We start from the raw sequence: 12,466 nt of genomic DNA, 5'->3' as shown, positions 1-12,466 counted from the left end.
TATAAGTAGCGGTTTTTTGTACTTTAATTCTGTCCCGTCATATTGCTTACATCCATTATTACCACGAGTAAGTATTAGTCATGAAAGTAATACTGAATGTGCATTTAATTTACAGAACATATAGTTTACAGACATCATTTTCGTAGTTCATATAATACCCGTATATCTTTTACAACTACCATGTGACGCTAACACTTTACGTTTTGATCTTTTAGGTATTTGTGAGTTAAATTCTTTTTGTCTTCTATCAGTTATTTTCTATAAAACTGTAAGTACTTTCCCAACCTTAAAGTATTATTTTTTCTTTTTATGGGAATAAGTTGGAGCTTTTGTTATTTTATTGGTTAGGTTCGTTAAGTGGTGTGTTTTGACTGATATAATTCAATATTTTGACGTTTTAGTTACAAAATATTAAGAAATGGATGAAGATATTAGGTATACGGCATTTCTACAATTACATAAACCCCAACTTGTTTTGTCGGCTGTGCCAGAACGTTTTTGGAAAATTCTATATAAAAAGTTAAACGAACATATATTCGACGCAAATGAAGCGTTTGCCTTGATGAAAATGGAATCAGAAGAAGAAGAAGACGAAGTTAAAAATATATCTAATTATGAAAATCAAGATGAAGATACATATAAAAATTATTCACCAACATTAAAAGTATTTGTAAGCTGTGAAAATGGTGTATTGAAAAACGATGAAAACAATATCTATCTTATTGATCATGCATGGACTTATACCCCAAAGGAAGCAAAACAGCATTTATTAAAAGTTCCGGGATTATTAGATAGAATGTGTAATTTAATGGGAATAGATCAATCAGGAAATGAGGTCGATGAAGTCTATAATGAAATGTGGAAATATAATCAGACTTATAGTATTTCTTCAGGAAAAAATGTTGAAGATAGGTTACCTGTGTGGTACATAATGGATGAATTTGGATCTGCTATTCAGCATTGTGATGATCCTAATTTTCGTGTCGTACCATTTGCATTTGCATCAGAAGGCATTACATATTCTATAATGTTTCCAGTTAAAGATGTTTTTAAAGATGAGGAAGTTACAAGAGATTATGTTGAAGGTTTTTCTGATCCATTGATGAGAAAATCATTATTATTACCATGGTTCCCGGCAGATTTTAGGCACATATCTTTTATTCCTCCTGAACCATTAGAGGCATACTTCACAAGTGGTCATTTAAATGAAACACTTCCAGGCTTAACAATTTTGTCAAAGAAATTTGCCTTTCAGGATAAAAGTATTTTAAAAGTTTACTCTGACTATGAATTTATTAATAATTACCTAACTGATAAAAGATTTCAGATAGTAAATGATGAGAAAGAAGCCGATATTCTTTGGTATACAAGTCATTTCACTGACTTCAATGAGTTAAGCATAACTCATCCTGAGAAATATATAAATCAGTTTCCATATGAATTTGTGATTACTGTAAAAGATTTATTAGCTATCATTTGCAGGCGTTCATGTAAAGATGAAGAAAAATATGATAATGAGACATTAGAAATTTTACCATCTTGGTTACCTGAAACCTTTAACTTAAATACTGAATTACCACAATTTATTAGTTATTTTCAATGGAGAAAAGATAAACAGTTAGATAATCATTGGATATGTAAGCCCTGGAACCTTGCAAGAGGATTAGATACATATATTACTAATAATGTAAATTTTATTATTAGACTACCAAATAGTGGCCCAAAAATTGCTCAAAAATATATACATAATCCTATTCTATTCTACAGAGAAGATGTTGAAGGTTCTGGCTTAGTAAAATTTGATATTCGTTATGTACTTCTGTTAAAATCTGTAAAACCATTAGAAGCTTACACATATAAAAATTTCTTTCTTCGTTTTGCAAATAAATCATTTGAATTAAATGATTTTGATATCTATGAAAAACATTTTACGGTTATGAATTATGGAGAAAGTACACCGTTACATAGATTGTTGTGTAATGATTTTATAAAACAATTTGAAAAGCAATATCCATCTGTTGAATGGAAATCAATTGAAGAAAAAATATTTAAAATGTTCAGGGAAATGTTTGAAGCTGCAGTTGAAAGAGAGCCACCTTGCGGAATTGGAGAAAGCCCACAGTCTCGTGCGCTCTATGCTGCTGATTTAATGCTTTCCTATTCTTCAAATAATATTGAAATAGAACCAAAATTATTAGAAATAAACTGGATTCCAGATTGTGAGAGAGCATGTTTATATTATAATGAATTTTACAATGATATATTTTCTTTACTTTTTCTGAATGAAACTAAAAATGTATTTCATAAATTATAATTTTTTTTCTATTGGGCCTTTATGTTAGCATTTATAATATGAATTAATGTATAAAATCATAAAATATAAAACAGAATTTGAATCCACCACTTATGTAATAATATAATGCGCATTTTAAAAATATATGAGTTATCTATTAATTGTCTTTTTTTTTTTAAATTATCTCATTGAAATTTTATGAATATAAAAGTACTTTTATGCACAATAAAAGTCTAAAATTTTATAAAAGTACAAAAGTACTTTTCTTTACAAACTGTATGTTTGTAAAAAGTAAAATTTTTAGCTTTAATCAAATGTTAATTATCTGACTCGATAGTAATTTTTGGTCTTAGTGGCCACTAATTTGGATGAAATATAGCACATTACTTTCTGATTAAGGACATTGACACCATTTAATTAGTTGACTTCATTACATTAGTATATCACTTTGGTTATATATATATATATAGTCAATTTCATTCAGTAGTAGGGAACAACAAAAGTAATTTTTTTCAAGGTCACCAAGGTTCTCTTGTCTAAAAATTTACTTGCTTTAGAAATATACTGTATCTTTAAAAAATGAAATATTACACTCGTCATTTACAGAAAATCATAAAATCTCTACAGAATAAATACTGGTTAACTTTTCCAACAAAACTAGGAAAATTATGCAACTCTTACCATTTTTAAAAATATTTTTTAGTATAATAATGCTAAAAGATCACAGATTTGTAAATTATATTCATATGTATTAACTTAAATTTTCTGTAAATAAATGGTACTTATTTTATTTAGTTATATCATTATCATCATATACTTATCTGCTTTGAAGCAGGACCCTTACATCATATTTACTTTCATTGTTTTCTTTTCTATTCTTGATATTTTCTCTGCTTTGTACCTTCTATCAAAGTTATATAATTATGAGGAAAAAACATATGTTTAATATCCTGTGTTTTATAAAATAACAAAAATCATGATTCACTTTTTAAATATCCTCTCGAATATGCTTACAGAAACTCTTTTCAAGACTATAACCTAGTTTCTTACTTCTACAATTATGAAGTGGTTAAGAAACTTATTTTGCATGTGGTCAAATAGTTTATTTGAACTGTGTTAACTTGTTTTGATTTTTTTTAATTTAGTGTTTATAAATTTTGAGTTATTCAAGTATGTTGAGATCTTGATTTGTATGTGCTATCATATTGACCAACTTCATCCAGATCTTTTTCACCATCTGCTGCCTGTCATAAGAGAGCCAATTGGCACGCTATTCTCAGGGTGTCTTGGCTGGGGTTGCTTTCTGACTTGTTCAAAGTGACCTTTGGTGAGGGTGCTCTTAAAACCTAGAAAGGATCCTAGTGAGCTTTGGCAGTTATCGATCCTTCAGCTACTTGCCAGTTCTCGGGTAAGTTACTTGAAAGGCTGGTTGTGGAACTGCTCTGGGAAAACAGTGATGTGAACAATTTTCTAAATCGAGACCAATATGGTTTCATGGAAGAGGTTGGCACCATAAATATGTTATGGATAAGTGTCAGTGTGGTAAATTTACTATTTATTTTAAATGTGTGCTACTCACTTTTGAAATTTATTTTAAATGTGATGTCAGAGTAGTTGAATGGTTTTATGTTCATATTCTGTAATGAACTGTAAGTTGTGGTGTAGTTTATGGATGAATTAATACATAATATTAATACATAATTAACAATAATTCATGTATAATACATAAATATCACGAACACACTCACATAATATAAAATATTTTAAAAGTAAACTCCTTATTCATGATGATGAAATATATTCTGATGATGACAAACTAAATTGGGTTTCCCCAATTTTTTTTTAAAAAAAGGATTCTAGAATATTGCTAATGAAATACTGAATCTTTTATGATTGGAAGATCTTCATTGGGCTATGATGCAAGAAGTATTAAAACTAAATAAGCTAGTACTAAAAATTAAAATCTTTCTTGTAACAATTTGTCCATTTAATTGGGTGGCAAGTATTTCTTTATGTGTTTCTTCATTTTTTTCAAAGAAAATGGTTTGAAAAGCTACTCCATATCCTATGTATGGAGTAGTTTCAGCCTTCCATCTAGATGATCCTGCATTTAAATCTGTCAGGATTTGTATTTTTCTACCTCTACAAAATTTTCACAACTTACTCCCACTAAAAATCTTTGAGCTTTTGAGATAAATAACATAAAAAAATATATGTATGTGTGTATTAATTTATCACATACTTCTACATGATTGTTTTTTTTTTAGTATAGTAAAAACGTTATGGAGTTAGTGAAAAAAAAAAAATTAGAAATTATACATTTTATAATAATGTTAAATATACACCAAATATATCTATAGAGTAATTGTCTACTGAGTAATAATCTACTGTAATACTAGTTTCCAAACATTTTATTTTATGACAAAATAGCTCAAATATTAACTTATTTTCATTTCATCATAACTTATGAAATCATTTGTTTACCTATTTATATAAAATAAAAAGTTTTGATTCTCCCAGAATGAAAAATCATGTGAACACCACATGTGGTGGTAATTCAATTGTTTCCCAGTATACACTATACATTCAGGCAAAGTTTGACTGAGGTAGCCTTTAATTTGACCATAGTGAGATGCTCAATCTTGCTGATAAACATAGGAATGACAGATGTCAAACACAAGAGTTCTTTAATACACCATAAAAACAATATAACATCCCAAGATGTAAGAGTGTGACACCTGTTATTCTTCTGTCAAAGAAATAAGGTCTGAGCACTCCCTTTTTTTATGATCCGTTGCCAAGCATGAACTCCGGATATGTTAAGTTCCTTCGTGACTAGATGAATAGTATCATTAGACCAAGAAACATAGTTTTTACAGTTTACTAAGCTATCCAGTTTGAAGCAAGCTTCATCAGACCATATCACTGAGGATCTCTTTCACAACAAATAATTCCTCAAAAAATTCCATTCTTGTTAAAATCTTTCACAAAGTGAATTTAGTATTCTTGCTTCAATAAAACTTATAATTTTAGAAACTTATATCTTTTAACTTTAATTTTTTCTCTTTCAATCAATAAATATTAATATATTAAATATTTATCAATATTAATTAATTATTAATAAGATCTCTGCTTATGTCACCACAAGTTGTTTGGGTTCAAAAATTCAATTAGTACTTAATCTACCTGATCGTAAGGCATCATCAGTGCCTCAAGCATGTTCAAATTTTTTATTCAATGTTTGCAAAGTTGAAAAAGTGGGTAATAGAGAATTAGGAGATCTTGTGTGAGTTCATATACTGCAGCATTATCAGTATTATTTTTCTACAAACAAGCAAAAAAAAATTATTTTGTGTTCTTAAATATTACTCACGATACACATAAGCAGAACTATTTCAAAGCTGAAGTTTCCCATCTATTACAGAATTTAAATCTGCATATAAGGGAAAACTGACATTTAGCTCAATATGCAATGTTAATGATTATTTATGTACTTTTTACATCAGCTATTTTACTGTTTAACGCACATCTCTAGTTATTTCTGTTCTGATATATTTTGTTATATCCTATAAATACGTTTGTTATATGTATTCTAACAGTAGATCTCTTTGTAAAAGTTATGTATTATACATTTTTTTACCTTAATTTATAAATTAACTGGATGCCTTAACTACCCATATAGTTCATCTACTAAGAATATACTATATATTTCTTTCAAGATGAAGTCTTGTCCTTTTTTTGTACTGCCCTGCTTGTAGTATTTTTCCTAAATCATCCTTTCTTTTTAATTTTTACTGTCTAAGAAAATTCTTCCATCTATGATACATATCATTCATTTATCTTTCTGTTGCTGTAACAGCCTCCTTTCCAGTCATATCTCAATATAATTGCCCCAGCGAATCTATGAGCTTGCGATGTCAGTGCTGACATCTCATTATATTGTTGTTTTCCTAAACATTATTTTTGTGCGTAATTATTTTTTTATTTCATTTTTCGATTTATTAACAATACATTTATGTTGTTGTGTTCAAATCTTTCCACTTGAGTTGATTATATGTATAAATATGCTTAATGTCTCAATCTTGTAAACAATAACAGTTCCTTAACCAATGTCTGATTAGTATTATCTACAGGTCTATAAAATTTTGTCTTGTCTTTGTAAATGATGTCTTTCTTTACGATTGTATTTAGATTCGTCATTCATAGTACATAATGTGTGTATAAAGAAATAAACTTTAATCTAGTTTATATCGTGTTCAGTGAAAGTATTCGGATAGTGTTTTTGTTCAATCATATTTTATAATTACTCATTGTTTTTTGCAAATATTTTGTAATATATTATTTTTTGTTTTATTTTTGTTCGTGTGTTATTAGTTCAGTTTGTTATGGCAGAATTTAAGTCTGTAGTTAAGAAAAAAAAACTTAGGACATGAAGTTATCAAATTATCAAGCATGTGAAATTATCAATAATGTTTATGATTTTATGAAAAAAGAAGTTCTAATAGTAGGTAACTAACTGATGACAAACATATAATTGGCATTCAAAAATGCAAATAAAGAACTGCTGCTGCTACTGGTGGGATATCAAGAACACAAGTTCAAAAACTCAGAAGAAAAAAACATGATTCTTCAATCAACATCCCAACATGTTCTTTCAGCGTGCTGAAAAAGTATAAACGATATTCAAAACCTGTCAGTAGACTGGACAGTTTTGATTTAGGTGTAGTTAAAAGAACAGTTAATGAGTTTCAATCAAAGAAGAATGAATTACTTAATGTAAAAAAATAAGGCAAAAACTTCAGTCATCTACTGATTTTAAAGGCAGTGAATCAAATTTAGCTGTTATTTTAAAGGAGTTAGGTTTGAAATGGCGTAAAACTGAAAATAAAAGAAAACTTTTAAATGAGAAATCCGATATCAGGTGGAAGAGAATTGAATACTTGCAGACAGTGACTAAATACAGACAAACAATGCTACAGTTGTTTATTTGGATAAAACGTATGTTTTAAGTTCGCATTGTTTGACAAAGTCATGGTCTGATGGTATTGTTGAGGTACTTCATGAGCCGATTAATAAAGGTGATCGTTTAATAGTAATTCATGCTTGAGGAGAAATCAGTTTTATTTCAAATGCATTACTAACTTGGAAAGCCAGTTTGAAAAGTGGCGACTACCATACAGACAATTGTATGAATACACACAATTTCTTGAAATGGGTGCATGAAAAATTGATTCCAAATCTTCCACCAATGGCAGTAGTAGTTGTTGGTAACGCCCCTTATTGCAATTCAGGTATTGATAAAGCGCCAAATTCTAACTCCATAAGAAAAGATATGAGTTAAGAAATGTGGCTGGGGAAAACAGCTATTCTGTGTAGTTCAAAAATGCTGATACCAGTTATATGAAGTACAATAATATCACTTGGATGAACTTTTGAAAAAAACATGGGCATCATGTTCTTAGACTCCCACCATAACATCCTGAATTGAATCCGATCGAGATGGTATGGTCAGCCATAAAAAGACATGTGGTGTGTCATAACAACATTTTCTTTCACAAATGTTGAAAAATTAACTACAGAGAAAATTAATTCCTTGAATGAAGGATTTATCTTAATCATCTTCTTTCCTATTATGAACCCTATTGTGAAAAAGTAAAAAAAAATATTGAAAAAGAGTATGAAAAACTGGAACCACTGATAAGATGAAATGACAGAATTTTATATTATACATATTGACTCTAATAGTGAAAATGACAGTAGTGAAAATGAAACATGACAACTTACTAGAAGTTTGAATTAGATGCATGAAGAAAATTCAATTAAGTTTTTGTTTATTATTAAAAATTAATTTATTACAAATAAATGTTATAAAAGAATTAATTATGCATTGTTTATAATTAGTAAATGTAAATAGTTATTACTGCGTACAGTGTGATAAGTAATTCTTCGATTTAATACACAGAGTTGATGTTTTCAAGCAGAGTAGTAATACGCAGTCTGCTCCATAAGCTCATACATTGGCTGGGCCTTTCTTTCTTTCTTTTTTCTTGTTTAGCCTCCGGTAACTACCGTTAAGATAATTCTTCAGAGGATGAATGAGGATGATATGTATGAGTGTAAATGCAGTGTAGTCTTGTACATTCTCAGTTCGACCATTCCTGAGATGTGCGGTTAATTGAAACCCAACCACCAAAGAACACCGGTATCCACGATCTAGTATTCAAATCCGTGTAAAAATAACTGGCTTTACTAGGACTTGAACACTGTAACTCTCGACTTCCAAATCAGCTGATTTGGAAAGATGCGTTAACCACTAGACCAACCCGGTGGGATACATTGGCTGGGCCTTTCTTTTTCTTTCTTTTCCTGTTTAGCCTGCGGTAACTACCGTTAAGATAATTCTTCAGAGGATGATATGTATGAGTGTAAATGCAGTGTAGTCTTGTACATTCTCAGTTTGACCATTCCTGAGATGTGCGGTTAATTGAAACCCAACTACCAAAGAACACCGGTATCCATGATCTAGCATTCAAATCCGTGTAAAAATAACTGGCTTTACTAGGACTTGAACGCTGTAACTCTCGACTTCCAAATCAGCTGATTTGGGAAGACGCGTTAACCACTAGACCAATCCGGTGGGTTACATTGGCTGGGCCTAGTATATATTTATATTACTCTTATTTGATTAAAAAAAATTAAATTTCTCTCAGTATTTCTCTGCCATTCAGTATCTTTTTATTATTATATTATTATTTCATTCTCAGCTTTCGCTTTGAATTTTTTTTTTACTGCTTCCTTTTCCTATGTTTGTATATACAGAGTGTTTCTAAAATGGTTGGCTGGCTTTACTTTTTCGGGTTCACTTATAAAACTAAACAAAAAATATCCTTAGGAAAAACGGCAATTCTTCTTCATTTTTCCACTATCTGCCATTTTGTTCGTTTTATATAAAAAATTATATATGAAGTCTGGATAAAGCAATCACATTAATATTTGGTAAGCATCTTTGTAATAAAGTTTTAAGATTAGCAAAAATTCAGGTCTTAAATACCTTCGCAAATTACAAAATGGTGACTGTGTTCATTTTTCAAGCCGCTATGTCTCCATAAATATAAGTTTATCAAACTGTTTGTTATTTGTTGAAATGTTAAATCTTTTATTTTGAACAAAATGACATTTTATTTTTGAAATTCGCTTTACAAATAGCCGAGTTATGACAGAAAATTGGTGTTGTAATTTTGTGTCCGTTTTCATGTCCTCCATGTTACAATCAGCTTGATTACATATTTATTGTTAATTCTAGTATCGTAAATTAGTATCAAATTAATATTTTTCTCGTAATAAAATTTAATATTACATAAAAAAACAAATGATATTAATTTTTCACTTTTGAATAATTTTACACAACGACTATTACTGCTTATCATATTAACAATGTAAAAATGAAGCTTCTTGCAACAGGAATGGTGTTCAAAACTATCACAACCAGAATATTTGAGTGACAAGAATCCTCATGGTATGTTCCGAAGAAGCCATCAACTAAGATTTTCACTGAACATATGGGCAGGTATTTTTAATGACTTCTTTCAGGTCCTGTTATTCTGCCAAATCATTTAAATGGAGAAAAAATTATCTTGCTCATTTGACAGAAAATCTTCCACATTTTTTGGAAGACCTACCTCAACAGTTAAGAGGGAATATGTGGTTTCACCACAGCGGAGCTCCAGCACATTTCAGTCAGTTTGTATCAGATTTCGTGCATGAAACTTACCATGAAAAATGGATACGTCGCGGAAGGCCAGTGCCCTGGCCTGCCTGATTACCTGACTTAAAACGGTTTTGACTTCTACCTGTAGGGCCATTTGAAACATATTGTTTATTCAACTCCAATACTCAACATTGAGGATCTTCTTCAAAATGAATTTCAAAAAATTAGGAATACTCCCAGAATTTTTGAACGGTTAAGACAATCTTTCAGAAAACAACTTTAGACTTGTATAACTTCTAATGTTGGACACTTTGAACATCTCTTATAACTTTTAACAATTGTTAACTGACTTTAAAAAAAAGTATCACAGGTAGTTTTATTTTTTTAATTATTATTTTATATTTTTTAGTTATTCTATTATTGTGAGAAAATTATTACTTAATTTGACACTAATTTACAATACTAGTATTAAGGATAAATAAAGACAATTAATATTTAATCGAATTGAACGTAAAGTGGACATGAAAACAGACACAAATTTACATTAATTATCTGCCATAACTAGGCTATTTGTTAATCGATTTTATGTCATTTTGTTCAAAATAAAAGGGTTAATATTTTAGCATACATTCATACATTTTGATAAAACTTATATTTATGTAGATACGATGGATTGAAAAATAACATGGGCACCATTTTGTAATTTGCGAAGGTGATTCAGTCCTGATTTTTGTTAATTTTGAAACTTTATTACAAAGACGCTTACCAAATATTATTGTGATTCCTCTATCCAAACTTGAGATATAAATTTTTATATAAAAATAAAAAAATGGCGGACAGTGGGAGAACAAAGGAGAAGTTGCCATTTATCCTAAGGATATTTTTTGTTTAGCTTTAAAAGTAGAATCCGAAAAAGTATAGCCAACAACCATTTTAGAAATATTTTGTATATATATAAAACTATAAATAAATATAAAAACTACACCGACAGAGTGCTTCAAGAGCCATAGACAGATACAATCCTTTGGGAGATTAATAACACCTAAATTCAGGATAAAACAGCATCTAAATATTAAATAATAATAATAAATGATTTTGTATGACATTTAAAACTTTGCGACAAATTAGTTTCCTCATAATAGAGCCAGTTGAAAATAACCTGTGAAAGGGTATAGGCTGACTGCCTTAGGGAAAACAATTGCTCCAAAATCATTGAGATACACAACTCTCAATGTTCATAGCTAGATCCCAATTGAAAGTCAATATAGTGACTTTCAATTATGTATATACCACAAATTAAATTTCAGTAAATCTTTATTTGACTACTTTGTCAGAGTGTACAAAGCAAGTGTAAACCATACTGCAATGTCTGAATTTTAGAAATTAATTATCTTATTTCTGAAATAAAAAATATTGATGCTATTCTTTTAACCGATATCCTGTTAAACTATTAATAATTTAAGAATGTAACTTTTAAGCTCATATGTTGTTTCCAAAAATATTGTTCATTATTGGCCATAATGCTATATTTTTAGGACACTTATTCTTTGTTCAATAAATTCCTAATTTACATAATATGTAGGGTTAAGGAATTATGGGTACCCTTAAATAATTTTTTAACAGTATACATAAAAAAATTATATTTAGCAAATGTTCCTACCTTGAGAAACAGTTTATATTCTCATATGGGAACCCAATTCTCTAAACTTTTTTGGGGAAGAAACTCAAAACTTTTAAATGGAAAATTTAGGATTTACATTATTTTAAAGGACATTAAAAAAAAAAATTGTTTTTATCAGATAAAATCCCAGAATTACAGAGAATGTTCACAACACCCATTTAATTAGCAAAATTTCAACTGGCTTTTGATAACACAGTTTTACTAAAACAGGGAAGGAAAAGACAGCTTATATCTCTAAACAGCTTATATTTCTACTCCAACAGTGATCCCAGAATTAAGTTTTATCATCTTCACCAAAGTGGTCTTACATTATAGGAAATGCCTTTTTTTGTGAAAATAAAATACTTCTTTGGCTTAGTTGAATTCTATTTCTGTCCGGGTCATCACGGAGTCTCCTGCGGTTCAGAAACTTGAGGTTAAAGTCGATTTGAGGTAGATATTAAAGTCTTACATATCATCCTCATTCATCCTCTGAAGTATTATCTGAATGGTAGTTATCGGAGGCTAAAACAGGAAAAAGAAGAAGAGAGAGGAGGACTTCTTCCTAGACTGTAGGGTTGATGACACTGTGGACCATGACCTTTATGTTTGTCCCTGGTATGAGGCTGAACATACCAGAGTTGTTAGGGAGCTTAAGAGATTAAACTCCTTTCTTGATCTGTGGGTCAGTTGGAAGATTCACAGTGAATGGAGTACAGCGGCTGACTTCCTCAGTTTCCTTCACTGAGCAGATCAGCTGAAGGGTGTGAGTAGAGTAGTACCCCAGGTGGCTAGGGATCGCCTG

At 29.8% G+C, this 12,466-nt stretch overlaps 1 protein-coding gene across 1 annotated transcript; it reads left to right on the top strand.

Annotated features, from left to right (window-relative positions):
* The first annotated feature begins 127 nt into the window (after positions 1 to 127).
* Positions 128 to 2,454, top strand: LOC142325447 (tubulin--tyrosine ligase-like protein 12). Its single transcript, XM_075367222.1, has one exon. It carries the CDS (start codon positions 419 to 421, stop codon positions 2,312 to 2,314), a length of 1,896 nt encoding a protein of 631 aa, XP_075223337.1. The 5' UTR covers positions 128 to 418; the 3' UTR covers positions 2,315 to 2,454.
* Positions 2,455 to 12,466: the final 10,012 nt, after the last annotated feature.

The sequence above is a fragment of the Lycorma delicatula genome, chromosome 5, assembly GCF_047948215.1.
Source record: "Lycorma delicatula isolate Av1 chromosome 5, ASM4794821v1, whole genome shotgun sequence".
In the NCBI taxonomy this organism is placed as follows: domain Eukaryota; kingdom Metazoa; phylum Arthropoda; class Insecta; order Hemiptera; family Fulgoridae; genus Lycorma; species Lycorma delicatula.
This window is presented reverse-complemented; position numbering and strand designations above follow the sequence as displayed.

Bases quoted from the DNA above. Each gene is read 5' to 3' on its own strand.
- LOC142325447 (XM_075367222.1), top strand. From the start codon at position 419: ATGGATGAAGATATTAGGTATACGGCATTTCTACAATTACATAAACCC.